A 17,348-nucleotide genomic window follows, 5' to 3' on the forward strand; every position below is an offset into this window, starting at 1 on the left:
GGATGGCCTTCAGAGGTCGCTATCAGCCCAGACCATTCTCTGACTCTGATTTTTCACAAGTCCGACTTTGCAATGACGTGCACAAACTTGTCTCTAACAGGTGGAGGAGACTGCAAGAGAAAGGGAAGAAAGGCTCAAGGTGTGGGGGTCATTTCTAGAGGATCCTGATGCAAAGGAGCAGCAAACTGCATCTGATTCTGATTCCACAACAAGTAGCCTGAAGCTGCCTGAAGGTGGACAGCCCTCAAAAGGGAACGAGGCGTCTAAGGAGGATGGAAATGATGAAGGCCCTAAGAGAGAGAATAATGGTGAGGGCACTGATGAAGATGGTGCTCCATCAACAGACAGCAGCCTTGCAGGCAGTGATGGTGAAGCAGATACATAACAGCTTCAATGCTCAGTGGGAGCATGGGGGTTAGGGTGATGTTTGAGTTGATCCCTTTCTTTAGGGTGACTGCCGACACTATTCATATGAATATCTGCATCTTAGAGTTTCATCCACTGTGTGCTTTGAAGTCTTCATTAAAAGCAGTACTTGATAAGGTTCTAAAAGTCTGTATTAATATGGCTGTTCAGGTAAAGTAACTCAAGTTGCCAAGAACACAGTAAAACTCATCAGGCTTCTTCTGTTTTAACTATTGCTTGTCAGTGTTCCGTTCCGTAAGTGTGAAACACCTTCCAAGCCTTCAGCTTATGTAACTCTGTGTAACTTAATGCAAAGCTAATGCAAGAGTTGTGAGTTTTACTGTTCATTTTCCTGTACTTCTTGGAACTCAGTATCTCATCCTTAACAATTGCCCCCCCCTTGTGCTGAGTACTTTAGATCATTTTGCAGCACAGATGCTGTGGTACCTGTAGGGTGAATGCCTTAGATATGTTGCTATGTGTTAAGTAGCAAATGCTAAGAGTAGTACCAAGTCACAACCTTAAAAGGGAGTGGAAAACAATGTTGCCATAGCCATGATAAGGCAGACTGGTTGAAGATGGCTTAGTAAGTCACAGCATTCCATAAATTACCATTATTCTTTCCCTCTTTAGATCTGTTGAGGCTGGAATTGTCAAGGAGACCAAGAGATGCATGAACACACACATTATTAGACCATAGTGAGATAAGGCTTGATTTTGAGCTGTCATGCTCTGTATGCAGTAGGTACACAAACCAAGCTTTTGATTTTGTTTAGTTCTTGCATTAGTTTGATGCCAGCATAGAAGTTTCCATTAAACTTGGTTAGGATGATGAGTTCTCTCTGCAGCATTTTAGTTTAGCCTGACTTGCTCTTCTGAGTGGGGAGGATCTCCCATATTTCATCAGATTGAAAACACAAGCTTTTGATTTTGTTTAGTTCTTGCTTTAGTTTGATGCTAGCATAGAAGTTTCCATTGAACTTGGTTAGGATGATGAGTTCTCTCTGCAGCATTTTACCTTGGCCTGACTTGCTCTTCTGAGTGGGGAGGATCTCCCATATTTCATCAGATTGAGAGGCTTTTGGCAACTTGAACTACATTTGTTGTGCAAAAAAAAGAGTAGGAGACTTGAAAATATGCTCACAAGTCATCTTTTTTATGGGGAAAAGCCAATATTAGCCCTCTTAGAAATGCTTCCAAAAAGCAAAGATTTAAAAGACCTTCTGGCTTGAGATATTTTAATCAATGACAGGCTTTCAAAAACAACTTTGAGGGACCTGCTTTTGGGCATAGCCATTAATTTAGAATCCCATTGTCTTGATACCTAAAGGTAGAAAAATGTGGATTTAGGCACTGAAGAACTAAAATCTTGCTGCTCAGTTCCTTAGCACGCTGTTCATATGGATAATTGCTAATGCACATTTGTAAGGAGGACCTTTTGAACCTTTTTAATTCATATTGGATTGCAAGAAACCCATAGATGCTAATTCTTGTCTTTCCATCCTGAAGTATTCAGAATACTCTGAAAATTGGTATTTTTGTGCTCTGAGATGATTATATTTTGTCCAGAGGAGGGTGTGTGTGTATGTATGATCTTGGAGGTTGTTTTGTGTCTTCTTGTGGCTGTTTTGGTTTATTTTAACTCTGGAATGTAATCTGCGTGGGTAGCTATTGCCAGCCAGAACCATCTGAGTTAACACCACTGTGGTTATGAATGACATCTTTCTGTGACACTTGGATTCAGGATGTCAGAGTCTGGGAGCTCGTTACAGGCTGGTGTGACAAGCTGCCAGTTTGGAGCTGCATTGTACAGAAGAGCTGTGACTCCCTCCTGCTGCAACAGAAACCATTCGCTCATCTTTACAAGTGTGGACTGCATGGTTCAGCAAAGCAGCTGTTGGAACAGCTCAGGTCACCTGAAGCACTGCCTGGTTTGTAGCTGCACACAGTGGCATATTCAAATTACATCTCTTGAGTTGTGTTGGTTCTGCCTTAGTTATTTTTATTGCTAATGAGCACTGCAGACCTTTGAGGTTGGAAGTGTTTGCATATGAAGTGTCATTTAGCGTGGTAAGTGTTGCTTTCAGTGCTGGGTTTCTTTTTTCCTTCCAGCTTCTAGTCTCCAGGCTTTAGATCTGATAAACTGTTGTGTTCTGTTAGTTTGGGTGGTTTGGTTTGTTTTGTTTTTCTTTTAAGAGAGCCTAATCATATAACACTTGACACAGTTAAAGCACCTGTTTGGCAGTGGAACTGCAACTGATCTGAGGAAACCATTGTCAAATGTATAGATATTGTACAGTTCTATGAAGCCTTATCATGGCATTGAGATAGAAAACAAGTAATATTAGTGTTTTGGGGAGAAAAAAGACTTTGGACAAAAAGAAATAAAGACTCATATGTGCAGTAACCTTCCTCTCTCCAGTTGATGTGCAGATCTGATTGGCTCACTTCAAAAGTCAAACATGTGATGTTTGTTAGTCTTTTCACCTCATCCTTTAGACTTCACACAGAAGTGCAGCACTATCTAGGGCTGAGACCCAAATGCTTTCTTGCTTTTCCTATCAACCAGGATTCTTAAGCCAAGAAAAGCTGATTTTCCACCCAAACACCGAGTGCTGGAGCGTGGCATTACACTCAGACTGATCCTTTTCCTTTTCTCTACCTCTCTTATTCCCCAGCAGAATGTAAAAATCTATTTTTATAAACTAGTGGTTGAGTTCTGAAGGCATTGAGTAGCCTGTGGAGAAGTCAACACAGCTGTAACTTTCTTTTCAGCAGGTTTGCATTGAGACCAAAGTGTTTTATTTTTTCATCTTTGAGGTGATGCCAATTTTTAATAAGTTACTGAATTGATTTCTGTTCAGGTGAATGGTTTGGATCATTTGAAATATATCCTATAATATAATTGTTAATAAATTAACCTGAACATAAATCAGTAAAGTTAATGGTTTGGATCATTTGAAATATCATAGTATGATTGTTAATAAATTTAACTGAACATAAATCAGTAAAGTTAATGGTTTGGATCATTTGAAATATCATAATATGATTGTTAATAAATTTAACTGAACATAAATCAGTAAAGTTAATGGTTTGGATCATTTGAAATATCATCATATGATTGTTAATAAATTTAACTGAACATAAATCAGTAAAGTTAATGGTTTGGATCATTTGAAATATCATCATATGATTGTTAATAAATTAACCTGAACATAAATCAGTAAAGTTAATGGTTTGGATCATTTGAAATACCATAATATAATTGTTAATAAATTTAACTGAACATAAATGCATTAACAATTATATGATGATATTTCAAATGATCCAAACCATTTTAACTTTACTGATTTAACTGAACATAAATCAGTAAAGTTAAAATGGTTTGGGTCATTTGAAATCTATTGTAATTGCTAATTAACCTGAACACAGTTCAGTTCAGTAAAGTTAAAATGGTTTGGGTCATTTGAAATATCATTTCATAATATAATTGTTAATAAATTAAACTGGACATAAATCAGTAAAGTTAATGGTTTGGATCATTTGAAATATCATAATATGATTGTTAATACATTAACCTGAACATAAATTAGTAAAGTTAAGTTAAAATGGTTTGGATCATTTGAAAAATCATAATATGATTGTTAATAAATTTAACTGAACATAAATCACTAAAGTTAAAATGGTTTGGATCATTTGAAATCTATTATAATTGCTAATAAATTAACCTGAACACAGTTCAGTTCAGTAAAGTTAAAATGGTTTGGGTCATTTGAAATATCATTTCATAATATAATTGTTAATAAATTAAACTGGACATAAATCAGTGAAGTTAAGTTAATGGTTTGGATCATTTGAAATATCATAATATAATTGTTAATAAATTAACCTGAACATAAATCAGTTTAGTAAAGTTAAAATGGTTTGGATCATTTGAAATATCGTAACATAAAATATAATTGCTAATAAATTAACCTGAGCATAAATCAGTTCAGTTAAGTTAAAATGGTTTGGATCATTTGAAATATCCTAACATAGTTGTTAATAAATTAACCTGAACATAAATCAGTTCAGTTAAGTTAAAATGGTTTGGATCATTTGAAATATCATAATATGATTGTTAATAAATTAGCCTGAACATAAATCAGTTTAGTAAAGTTAAAATGGTTTGGATCATTTGAAATATCATAACATACAATATAATTGCTAATAAATTAACCTGAGCATAAATCAGTTCAGTTAAGTTAAAATAGTTTGGATCATTTGAAAGATATCATAACATAGTTAATTAACCTGAACATAAATCAGTAAAGTTAAAATGGTTTGGATCATTTGAAATATATCATAACATAATTGTACATTAATTAACCTGAGCATAAATCAGTTCAATAAAGTTAAAATGGTTTGGATCATTTAAAATATCATATCATATCATATAATTGTTAATAAATTAACCTGAGCATAAATCAGTTCAGTAAAGTTAATGGTTTGAAATATGGTTGTGAACCTCTTGCAGCATACAGAGCAGTAGTGTTCAGCAGCCAGTTCCAACCCCCCTGCAAGGGGCAGGGACACCCTACCCTAGATCAGGCTGACCACAGCCTCAGCCAGCCTGGCCTTAAACACCTCCAGGGATGAGGCTTCCACCACCTCCCTGGGCAACCCCTGCCAGGCTGTCACCACTCTCATGCTCAACAACTTCCTCCTCACCTCCACTCTGAATCTCCCCCACCTCCAGCTTTGATCCATTCCCCCCAGTTCTGTCACTCCCCCAGAGCCTAACAAGTCCCTCCCCAGCTTTTTTGTAGGACCCCTTCAGATCCTGGAAGGCCACAAGAAGGTCACCTGGGAGCCTCCTCTGCTCCAGACTGCACAGCCCCAACTCTTTCAGTCTGTGCTCACAGCAGTTGAAGGGATATTTCCCAGTAAAACTCAATCCTTGCAGCTCTACAACCTAATCAAAGTCTTCAAAATGGAATTGAAAATTACCTATCCAGAGGTTTTAATTGGATTTAAACTTCATGGTATCAATTCCTGACTGGGGGAAACCTACTGCAGTATGATAACCTGGATTCTGTACATTTAGCCTACCTGTTTTGGTTTGACTTGTGTGTGATTTTAGCACTTGTTACCCAAAGGCTTTGAGTCTTACTGCTAGGATGCTCTGAAAATTCTGTACCATTATATCTAGAGAGAGATTAGTAAAACCTTTTTGCTCATGGTGTAACACAGGAGTATATTCTCAGATTAAACTTTGCAGTAAAGTTGACTTTGAATTCTTTTTTTAACAGGTTATAGCTCTCTTTTTCTCCACTTGAGAGGGTTGATTTCAGTGTTTTTCATTTATCCTTTACAAAACCACCACCTAGGCCTGTGGATTCTCACCATTCTAGCTGAGAATCCCAGAAGTTGGCTTGAAGGGGTTGTGTTTGACACCACCTTTTTAATAAACAAATTCCTGAACAGAAGACTTTTCTGGTTAGTTTTGAGAGAATTGGTATTTTTGTTCCATAGCATCAGAGAATCAGCCAGGTTGGAAGAGAGCTCCAAGCTCAGCCAGCCCAACCTAGCACCCAGCCCTGCCCAACCAACCAGACCATGGCACTAAGTGCCCCAGCCAGGCTTGGCTTCAACACCTCCAGGGATGGCCACTCCACTACCTCCCTGGGCAGCCCATTCCAATGCCAATCACTCTCTCTGACAACAACTTCCTAACAACATCCAGCCTAGACTTCCCCCAGCACAACTTGAGACTGTGTTTAATGGCCTTGGTTTGGTGGTTGGAGTTGATCTTAGAGGTCTTTTCCAACTGAAATAATTCTGTGATTCCAGCTGCAGTCCTGTAGATGTGTCAGTAGAAGTGTGAGTGGTCAGAGCAGGGTGTGGTGGTTGTTCTCCCTTGGTGGGATTTGCCTATCACCTCATTCTGCTTTACTGTGCTTGTGGATGAGTCTGTATGAAGATAAAAGCCAGAGGAAGGACTGCAGACAGCAGCATTACAAACCCTATGAGGGGAGGCTGAGGGAGCTGGGGGTGTGCAGCCTGCAGAAGAGGAGGCTCAGGGCAGAGCTCATTGCTGTCTGCAGCTCCCTGAAGGGAGGCTGTAGCCAGGTGGGGTTGGGCTCTGCTGCCAGGCAAGCAGCAACAGAATGAGGGGACACAGTCTGGAGTTGTGCCAGGGCAGGTCTAGGCTGGATGTTAGGAGGAAGTTGTTGTCAGAGAGAGTGATTGGCATTGGAATGGGCTGCCCAGGGAGGTGGTGGAGTGGCTGTGCCTGGAGGTGTTGAAGCCAAGGCTGGCTGGGGCACTTAGTGCCATGGTCTGGTTGCTTGGCTAGGGCTGGGTGCTAGGTTGGGCTGGATGAGCTTGGAGCTGTCTTCCAACCTGCTTGATTCTATAATTCTAATGCCTGCTGTGCTAGAAGCTGGCAGAGGGAAGTCCTTTTTGACCCTAGCCAAGTTTGGTTCTGTGCCATGACTTCTTCTATCATCCTTAACTCTAAACAGCTCAGAAGCCTCAATGCTGTCTGCTTTGTTGTGTACACATTGACCTGAGAGGAAAAAAGAAACCAGCCCAAACCAATGAACCCTACTTAGGATCCTACCTTCCTCATTCCTGAAACCTCCTAACCTGGTTGACTTGTTGGAGTGCATTTCATGCATTCCTAGGAGATAGGCTGAAGGAAACGCCTAGCTCACTGGCAGCTAGAGGCTAGAAAGCATGCAGGGAGTTCAGCAGCAGAGCCTGCCTCCTGCAATCACTCCAGCCTGCACTTAGCCTGCCCGGGGAAGGAGCCCACACTGCTGGGGACAGCATGGCCAGCCTGCGCCTGGGAAGCCTTCCTGCTCTGACAGCGCTCCTGACAGCGAGTTAAGGTAGAACTACATCCTCACCTCCATCTCTCTTCACTGGCTCTCAAATGGTCCTGTAGTTGAAAGACAGTTGGTGGAGCAGGATGCCTTGCTTCTTAGCTTGTTCCTTAAGGCTTGGGAAGTGAAGGTTTTATGTATTAGCTTCTGGTTCTTAAAGTTGTTTGTCAAACTGCTTTGGGCTGCCTGGAACAGAGAGCAGAGATTTGCCTCATTGCTGCTCCAGTGAGGAGAAACCAACACTGCCAGCAAGGCTGCTGAGCAGTCAACAACTCTATCTCTTAAGCCAGTGTTGACCATGCATCCTTGTCCACCTGGAGAACCAACAGCTTGGGCAGTTACTTATTTTGCTGTAATTAACCCATCCCAAGAGCAGTGTGAGATGAGTTACTTATTTTGCTGTAATTAACCCATCCCAAGAAGAGTGTGAGATGAGCTGAGCTTAAAGGATGTCCCTTAAGCTTGTCCACCTGAAGAACCAGCAGCTTAGGCAATTAGTTGAGTTATTTTACTGTAATTAACCCATTCTGAGAGCAGTGTGGAGTGAGCTCAGCCTATTTCATCACAGAATATACCTGGTTGGAAGAGATAGAATCACAGAATCAGGTAGGGTTGGAAGGAGCCACAAGGATCACCTAGTTCCAACCCCCCCTGCCATCTCAAAGATCATTCAGTCCAACCCTTGACCCTGTCCTGACAGGTTCATGGCAGACACAAACTGGAAGGATTTCTGCCCCTTTTTTTTAGCAGACTTCCTGCTGGAAGGTAGAAGATTGGGAAGTCCAGGTAAGGAAGGCCACAGTGCTCCAAATCTGAAGTCCTGACTCTTGGGACCTTAGTTTCCTCACATGGATGTGGCTCCCAAAGAGGAGTGAGCTAGAACCTAGGTTCCATCCAGCCTTTCTTTTGACTACCTGCTGGAAAGCTCCAGAGGTTTTTGAGGGGAATGAGATAAAAATAGACCAGTGAGTGTCCTCTCCTTTAAAAGGTGCTCACAATCCACACAAGCCCAACAGGCCAATAAACAGTGCTAAAGGAGCTTACCATTAATGTCTGAAGCAGGTTACTGAAGTGGCACAAAGAGGTGGGGACTGACTTGCTCTGAGTGAGCAACAGGAAAATAGACCTCTGGGGCCAGAGCTAATGCTCTCTAAATGGTACCTTGATGTGCTGTGGTGGAGCAGTGCAGCAAGATCTTGCTGATGAGGTGGCCTGCTGTTATCCTTCCTCAAGCCACATGGTTGCTGAGGACCTTCCCAAGGTTTCTTCACCCCTTGGGCTGGAATTTTCCATGGCAAGCCTCTAGCTGAGCAACCAGAAGGTTTCTTAACTCATGTTTCTAAAACAGGACTTGGGAAAACAATGTCTCTTCTTTGTACTTCCAGTTGTTGGGATGGGATGTGCTAATTCCTGCTGTCCTTGTGGGCCTTGGGAAGGTTCCCATAAATCAGGATAAGGATTTATGGTTCTTCAAGTTTCCTATGTTTGGTCAGTTTTAAAGTCCTGGTGGATTGCCTTCTGAATCAGATGCCACTTACAGAGTGCCCCATTGCAGTTCTGGTGACCAACCTGTATTTGTGCCATCCCAAAGCTGGGGAAGGGTCTGGAGCACAGCCCTGTGAGGAGAAGCTGAGGGAGCTGGGGGTGTGCAGCCTGCAGCAGAGGAGGCTCAGGGCAGAGCTCATTGCTGTCCACAACTACCTGCAGGGAGGCTGTAGCCAGGTGGGGTTGGGCTCTGCTGCCAGGCAAGCAGCAACAGAAGAAGGGGACACAGCCTCAAGCTGTGCCAGAGCAGGTCTAGGCTGGATGTTAGGAGGAAGTTGTTGTCAGAGAGAGTGATTGGCATTGGAATGGGCTGCCCAGGGAGGTGGTGGAGTGGCTGTGGCTGGAGGTGTTGAAGCCAAGGCTGGCTGGGGCACTTAGTGCCATGGTCTGGTTGGTTGGGCAGGGCTGGGTGCTAGGTTGGACTGGATGAGCTTGGAGCTCTCTTCCAACCTGCTTGATTCTATGATTCTATCCTTACCACTGTGTTCAAGTGGGCTGGAGGCTGGAGAAAGGATGTGAGAAGGGGACAGCAGCAAAAAATCCTCAGGTGAGGACTGAGGAACATTGGAGCTTGGCCAGAAATTGGTAGAGGGTAGGGGGCTAGGGCTAGCTGAGAAGGAGTTCATGAAGAAGAGAACTGGACCAAAACCATGGGTGAGGCAGAGCTGACAAAACAAACCTAGGCAGAGAAACAAATTGCAAACACGGGCAAGAAGTTTCTAGATGAAGGATTAAGGTTAAAAAGAAGGATGGATTGTGAGTGGATAACCTTAATCCTCCTTTCTCTGTGTCTGAATACTCGGCTTTGCAGCCTGGAGAGTCTTCTCACGTGTAAGAAACACCATCTGGAGGCAGCCTTCGCAGGTACTTCAAAATAGCCTTTGTGACACTGATGAGTGTTTATGAGGAAGCCCCTATGGATGGGTGGTGGTGGTGGAGTGGTTGGAAAAGAGATCAGATCAATGTGTTGGAATAGGTTAAGCAACACCGCTTGCTGCAGGGTGAGCTGGATGGAAACACAAATCTCATGAATCATTTGGTTTTGCCTGGTACAGCTGGATACTGGCCAGAGGTTTCCCTGCCCTCTGGAAAACATCAGCCTGCTGTTTGCTCCTGAGGTACAGCAGTTCTGCTGCGGGCTGTGATGAGCTGACAGTGAGGCTGGAGAACTGAATAGACACAGCAGGCACCTCTCACTGCATTCATAGCCCCAGCAGTGCTAAATGGCATCCTGGGGGGCATCAGGAAAAGTGTGGCCAGCAGGTCCAGGGAGGTTCTTCTCCTCCTCTACTCTGCCCTGCTGAGACCACATCTGTAATGCTGTGTCCAGTTCTGGGCTCCCCAGTTCAGGAGAGACAGGGACCTGCTGTAAAGAGTCCAGCAGAGAGCCATGAGGATGAGTGGGGGATTTGAGCATCTCCCCTATGGAGAGAGGCTGAGAGCCCTGGGGCTGTTTGGTCTGGAGAGGAGAGGGCTGAGAGGAGATCTGATCAGTGTCTAACAATGTCTGAGGGGTGGGTGTCAAGTGGAGGGGGCCAAGCTCTTTTCGGTGGTCAGCAGCAATAAGCCAAGTCTACAAAGTGGAACAGAGATAGTTTGACCTCAACGTGAGGAGAAACTTCTTTAGAGTGAGGGTGGCAGAACCCTGGAGCAGGCTGCCCAGAGAGGCTGTGCAGTCTCCTTCTCCGCAGACTTTCCAACACCCCCACACCCCCCCCCCCCCGGATACATTCCTGTGTGAACTACCCTGGGTGATGCTGCCTCGGCAGGGGGGTGGGACTGGAGGATCTCTGGAGGTCCTTTCCAGCCCCTAAAGCTCTGTGATTACAGCACAGAGCATGAGCTAGCTCCGTGTGCAGGACCAGCTCCCCCGCAGCCAGGCCCTGCACTAAATGCATTGAAGTGATGCTTCTGCACCGCAAGCAGGGACCTTCCTTGTCCTGCTCTTGCCGTGTCTGGCAGCAGATGTTGCTGAGGAGAACAAAAAGGAGCCTTACAGCCTTCTGTTGACCTCTTGCAAACTGCTTTAGATCAATTCCTGTCTCAAGCCCATAGCTTCTGGTGGTGTGCTTTAGCAACCACATTATCACACAGCTGGCAGGGCCACCACCTTCCTGGGTAAGTCGGCACAGACTGAAAAGGGGGGGTTGGGGTTGATTTTGTTTTGGTTGTTCGGTGGATTTGGGTTGGGGTTGGTTTGCTTTCTAGTTTTGAATTTGGCAGCTTTTGAATTTCCAATCATTTCAGCTGAGTGGCTTTTCTTCTGACAGGTCAGGCACCGAACTGCTCCCAGAAGCCTTCTCCTTGTGGGGACCTGTGCTGGCAGTCAGCAAGGTACTTTGACCTTCACCTCCTCTAAAGTCACTGTTTTGAGTTCCCCTGAGTGTTCTTAATGAGTTAATATTCGGTGACTCTGCCAATGTGGGTTTTGAGCAGTGCAGAAACCAGCACTGGAAAAAGCATTTTGCTAAGTTGGAGGTTTGGACTTGATGATCAACTTGAGTCCATTCCAACCCCTTGGGTCCCTTCCAACCCCTAACATGCTGTGATGAGTTCACCCTGGACTTCACGCAGGGCTAAAGCCACCTTTGATCTATTTGTCCACATTCTTCAGTCCTTTAGCACAGTTCCATTCTCCCAGCACATTTACCTGGTAGTGGCTCCTCAGCCCCGGGTGATAAAGCTGGGTGAAGTCAGAGTGAGAAGTGACAGCAGGTGGATAGATGAGCCCAGCTGATTCCTCAGTAGAGCCAGGAGCTGTTGGAGAGAGTGGAGGCCACAAAGATAATCCAAGGGAATGCCTCTGCTATGAGGGTAGGCTGAAGGAGCTGGGGCTGTTCAGCCTGGAGAAGAGAAGGCTTTTGGGGGGGGACTTAGAGCTGCCTTCCAGTAGCTAAAAGGATCCTACAGGCAGAGGGATTTTTCATCAGGGTGTTCAGAGACAGGACCGTGGGGAATGGTTTGAAGCTGAGGGAGAGTAGGTTTAGACTGGATCTTGGGAAGAAATTCTTCAGCACAGGGTGGGTGAGACTCTAAAATAGGCTGCCCAGGGAGGTTGTGGATGGCTCCTCACTAAAGGTGTTTGAGGTCAGGCTGAATGAGGCCTTGAGTAATCAAATCAGGAGAGATCCAGGAAGGCTGAGGAAGGACTGACAAGGGAGATTCTTCTGCCTCTGTGCTCAGCACTGCTCAGGCCACCACTTTGAGTGCTGTGTCCAGTTCTGGGCTCCGCAATTCAAGAGAGATGTTGAGGTGCTGGAAGGTGTCCAGAGAAGGGCAGCAAGGCTGGGGAGGGGCCTGGAGCACAGCCCTGTGAGGAAAGGCTGAGAGAGCTGGGGGTGTGCAGCCTGCAGCAGAGGAGGCTCAGGGCAGAGCTCATTGCTGTCTACAACTACCTGCAGGGAGGCTGTAGCCAGGTGGGGTTGGTCTCTTCTGCCAGGCAAGCAGCAACAGAAGAAGGGGACACAGTCTGGAGTTGTGCCAGGGCAGGTCTAGGCTGGATGTTAGGAGGAAGTTGTTGTCAGAGAGAGTGATTGGCATTGGAATGGGCTGCCCAGGGAGGTGGTGGAGTGGCCATGGCTGGAGGTGTTGAAGCCAAGCCTGGCTGGGGCACTTAGTGCCATGGTCTGGTTGGTTGGGCAGGGCTGGGTGCTAGGTTGGACTGGATGAGCTTGGAGCTCTCTTCCAATCTGGTTGACTCTATGATTCAAAGTCTAGTTGAGAGACGTCCCTGACCATGGTGAGGAGCTTGGAATAGATGACCTCTAAGGTCCCTTCCAACCCAAGCCATTCTCTGACTCTGCGTATCCCTGAGCCATTCCCTGCTCTCAGGATGTGTTGTCCCACACAATGTTGACCATTGCACAGTTACACTGAACTTAAGAGCTCAGCAGCAAAAGGAGCTGCCCTGAACATCTCAAACACAAATAGGACTCAGTCTGCCTGACTGGGAGAAATGGAATCCCACCACAACTCTGACAGCTTTAACTCTTTGGTTTATACCTAAAATGCTTCATGTTAGAAATACATCCTAAGGAAACCTGCACAGAAAAGGTGCATGGCAGAAGCAGGAAGCCCACAGGAAGGATCTCATCTTAATAGCTCACCACTGGCTGTGCATTTCAGTTGGCTAACATTCCTTTGCCTGGTCTGGTTTTCTTTGTGGTTTGGTTTCTGTTTTGTGGTTGTTGGTTTGTTTTGGTTTTTTTTTTTGCAGGGGCTGTTGGTGATTGAAAATGGAAGAAGCAGGGAAGCTGTCTCCAAAGCCATGCAAAAGCAGAGAGGCTGTGAAAACGGAATGGGGGGCTCAGAGTGTTGTTTTCACCTATTTCCAAGGGGATATTAACAGTGTGGTGGATGAACACTTTTCCAGAGCTCTAAGCAATGCCAAGAACCCCCAAGACCTGAGCACAAGGCACAAGGGAGAGGTCGTTGTCCTGAAGAATGGTGAGCTGCTCCCTCTGGGGGTTAAGCAGGGCTGACTGGCTTTGCACCGGGGAATTAAAGATCCAGCACATGCTTGCATGAGGAATTGTGTGCAAGCAGCAGGGAAATCAGGCTTGAAAAGCCCTGGGTTATGCAGCTGGGACATCCTGGGTAAACCTCACTGTCCGCTGGGGTGCTTCCCACATTCTCTGTGTGATAGGTTAGAGCAGATCCCTCCCCCAGTAAAGTAAATTCACTACAACTCAGAACTTTGGGAAGTCAGAGGGAAAAAAAAAGAAATTGGATTTTTGTGTAGTTTAAATATGATAGTATAGGAAGAATAAACTACTACAGAAATATGATAACCTTAAGGAGGATGAGGACGGGGTCAAGTGGCAGGGAAGCAGCAAAGCAGCAGCAGCAGGCAGAACGGCGGTGGGGGAAGATAGCAGAATCATAGAAACACAGAATCAAGCAGGTCCAAGCTCAGCCAGTCCAACCTAGCACCCAGCCCTGGCCAATCAACTAGACCATGGCACTAAGTGCCCCAGCCAGGCTTTTTCAATGGCAAATCACACTCTCTGTGAAGCAGCAAGAGGGAGATCCAAGCTGTGCTTCCAGACATAAAGCTCTTGATGCTCCAGTGAAAGTACATTAGCTTATCCAGCAAGGTTGGGGGGGGACTCAGGAAGGATGCAGAGGGACTGACAAGGGAGGTTATTCTGCCCCTGTACTCAGCACTGCTCAGGCCACACTTTGAGTGCTGTGTCCAGTTCTGGGCTCCTCAATTCAAGAGAGATGTTGAGGTGCTGGAAGGCGTCCAGAGAAGGGCAGCAAGGCTGGGGAGGGGCCTGGAGCTGTGAGGAGAGGCTGAGGGAGCTGGGGGTGTGCGGCCTGCAGCAGAGGAGGCTCAGGGCAGAGCTCATTGCTGCCTGCAGCTGCCTGCCGGGAGGCTGGAGCCAGGTGGGCTGAGGTGCAGGTGCATGCATTGAGACAAGTCTGCTGGCATGGCCTTTGGAATCTGCCTTGGGGAAAACAAAACCCAACCTGCTGAGGCTTCAGCTGTTTCTCCCTGTTTTCAAAGCAGGCAGCCTGGCTCCTCAGCAGTGGAACTTCTCCTCGCACTGCTCCAAGTCGTACCTGCCATCCCCTGCGGTGAGCGCGCCGGAGGCTGGGCTGAGCTTCGCCGCCGCTGTGGCAGGCCAGTGCCAGCCGCCGGCTCTGCGGAGCCACCCGGCCCAGCCTGCGGACCTGTGGCCCTTCCCCTGCGCGGGCGCTGCCAGCCTGGCCGGCTCCGCCTATCCCCGCGCCCCGCCGGAGCTGCACGCCGCGGAGGAACCCGCCTCGGGCAGCAGCTACGGATCCCTGCTCGGGCTCCTGCAGCAGGAGCGGTGCCTGGCGGCCGTGCAGCAGTGCGCCCTGAGGCAGCGCGGCAGTGCCGCGTGTGCGGCTGCACCTGCCGGCGCACGGCAGGCGAGCCACGGCTCAGCCCCTGCAGCAGGTGAGGAGGCGCTTCCAGGAGCATGCAATGGCTCAGGCTGGAAGGCAGCTCAAGGGTCACTGCTCAGCCTTTTGGCTAAGAGCAAGTGTAGGGTCTGCTCTTATCAGTTTAATGTCCTCCTCCTGGAGGTGAGGAGATGCTTCTAGGAGCATGGAATGGCTCAGGCTGGAAGGCAGCTCAAGGGTCACTGCTCAGCCTTTTGGCTAAGAGCAAGTGTAGGATCTGCTCTTATCAGCTTACTATCTGATATGTGCTCGATTAGAGGACTCTATATTAAGCAGATTATTTATCGTCCAGTCCCAACCCCTCACCATAGGCAGAGACACCTCCCACTAGAACAGGTCGCTCAAGGGCTCATCCAGCCTGACCTTGAACACATCCAGTTCCAGGCTTTCCTTTCAGGGTCTTGGCAGAGCTTTTCTGAGCCTTATGAGAGCCCCTTCACACCACATGTGTGACACTGCAGGTGTGCTTGTCAGGCAAGCCAAAAAGAGATCCACTCCAGCAGGAGAGTGGTGGAGTCACCAGCCCTGAAGGTGCTGAAGAAATGCGTGGACTTGGCACAGAGAAGAGCAATGCTGCTGCTGAAGGGTCTGGAGAACAGGGCTGGTGAGGAGCAGCTGAGGGAACTGGGGGTGTTTAGCCTGGAAAAGAGGCTGAGGGGAGACCTCTTAGCTCTCTACAGCTCCCTGAAAGGTGGTTGGAGCCAGGTGGGGGTTGGGCTCTTCTCTCTAGTATCAGATGATAGGAGAGGAAATGGCCTCAAGTTGCACCAGGAGAGGTTAAGGTTGGAGATTAGGAAAAATGTCTTTAATGAACGAGTGGTCAGGGCTTGGCACAGGCTGCCCAGGAAGGTGGTGGAGTCACCACCCCTGGAGGTGTTCAAGAAACCTGCAGCCATGGCACTCTGGGACATGGTTTAACAGCCATGGTGCTGGTGAGTTCAGTTGGACTCAATGATCTTAGAGGTCTTTTCCAACCAAACCAGTTCTGTGACTCTCTGAAGTGACTTTCCCACATTCTCTGTGAGCCTTTGGCAAGTCCTTGGGATGTGTGCATCTAGTCTGGCTGTGGGAGTCCCTGTTTCTTGGCTCTCTCTGTTAAATCTCCTTCTCCTTGCTCTGTGCCATGGGTAAGAACAGCTGATATTTATATTTGTGGAAGTGCATTTTGCTGTGCCAGACAGCACAGAGCTCCCCAGCACCTGTGCTATAGGCTGGGCTGCAAAAGCACAAGGTTTCTTTAGGAACCAGCTGCCTACTTTAAGCTCTCTGTTGAATTTCTGCTCATCTTCAGTGTCTTACTCTTCTTTCTTTCTGTTTGTTCTTTTTAAGAGAGGAAAGCAAGCTCTTACCAAGGCTCAGAAAATCCCACTGTAAGCCAGACCACTGCAGGTGAGTAATGAAACCAGCAGGTTTGGAACAAAGGAATGCTCACCTATAAAGGGGAGACCTGCCTTGCTTCTGCACAAAGAGTTAAGGATTCTTCCTTGCTTGCTCCCAGATTGCATTTCAGAAGCTTTGCTTTCCCCCTTCCAGCTTCACACACCACCTCCCACAGCTCTGCTAACAGAGAAGGAAAACATCCTAGTCAGATGAGAGAGGTGATTTTTCTAACCCTATCCAGCACAGCTTTTGTGGTGGCACCATCAGCCTGCCTGTTTTGCTATGGCTGGCCCAAGTTTCCAGTCCTAGGAGCACAGGACACCTCTCCCTTTCCATCTCCAGCAGCCAGCTTCATGCTGAGGGAGGTTCCTGCTGGACCTGTGTGCTCACATCACTGCAGTCTCACCAGCAAACTCACCTCACTGCTAAGGCTTTCTTCCCAAAGCATTCAAGCTTCCATGTTCTTAGGAGTCACTTGAGACTGTGTCCTGCCCTGATGCTGGCTCTTTGATGTGCAATGTTTGGAGGATGCTTGGGCTGGATCATTCTGGTTATTAGTCTAGCAAAGGCCTTCTTGCATCAGACCCCCAAGGTGCAATTCTGTTTGCACAACACCTGAAGAGGTGATTGTGTGGACATGCTGTGTGACTGTCCTGCCCCTCCTGTGTCTTTCAGGTATCCAGATTCATGACAGAAGACAAGATTTATACTTTTAGCCACTGGATGTTTCTACTTGACCCTGAAGGAGAAAGTTCTTGCTGTGAACTTTCCTTGTTTGCAACTGTGAATCAGGAAGAAATGAACTGTAGTCTGTTCTGTGCTTTCCCTCTTCAGTTGGAAGAATGCAATGTATGATCTGGGGAGTGTAAAACCAGCTTTTCTCTGCTTGGATCTGTGGCATGAAGCCTGACAGTGTGTTTGTTGGGCAGAAATTCTGCCTCCTTAGGGCTTCTCCCTATAGCTCTCTTGAAAGGGCTCTTAGCACTTTCTAATCTTGTCATCTTAGCACTTTTCATCTGTAATCTTTTCATCTCTAGCATGTTCACTCACCCTCTCTTGATAAGAAGCACAACTGATAAGAAGCACGGTTGATAAAGTGGTAAATGCAAGGCTGCAGCTAGCATGAGCTCAGTGCTGCAGCTTCTTAGCTCAATTTGGTCCTCAATCACCCTCGGTGCTTCTGTGCTCCACAACCTCCCTGGGCAACCTGTGCCATTG

General features: G+C 46.6%; 2 protein-coding genes and 1 pseudogene across 2 annotated transcripts in view; all 3 read left to right on the plus strand.

Annotated features, from left to right (window-relative positions):
- The window catches only part of HTATSF1 (HIV-1 Tat specific factor 1), a 17,280-nt gene extending 14,468 nt beyond the window's left edge, over positions 1-2,812 (plus strand). Inside the window, exon 9 of the mRNA XM_064159148.1 lies at positions 101-2,812. Within this exon, the coding sequence (XP_064015218.1) occupies positions 101-385 (285 nt within the window). The 3' untranslated portion in view covers positions 386-2,812. The remainder of the gene's footprint in view (positions 1-100) is intronic.
- VGLL1 (vestigial like family member 1) lies at positions 565-17,021 on the plus strand. Its single transcript, XM_064159730.1, has 8 exons — positions 565-576; positions 7,219-7,280; positions 9,631-9,683; positions 11,090-11,153; positions 13,192-13,265; positions 14,332-14,745; positions 16,080-16,139; positions 16,806-17,021. Exons 1-8 carry the CDS (start codon positions 565-567, stop codon positions 16,844-16,846), a joined length of 780 nt encoding a protein of 259 aa, XP_064015800.1. The 3' UTR covers positions 16,847-17,021.
- On the plus strand, positions 14,929-15,054 carry LOC135184157 (U2 spliceosomal RNA; annotated as a pseudogene).
- Positions 17,022-17,348: the final 327 nt, after the last annotated feature.

The sequence above is a fragment of the Pogoniulus pusillus genome, chromosome 19 (genome assembly GCF_015220805.1).
Source record: "Pogoniulus pusillus isolate bPogPus1 chromosome 19, bPogPus1.pri, whole genome shotgun sequence".
Taxonomy (NCBI): domain Eukaryota; kingdom Metazoa; phylum Chordata; class Aves; order Piciformes; family Lybiidae; genus Pogoniulus; species Pogoniulus pusillus.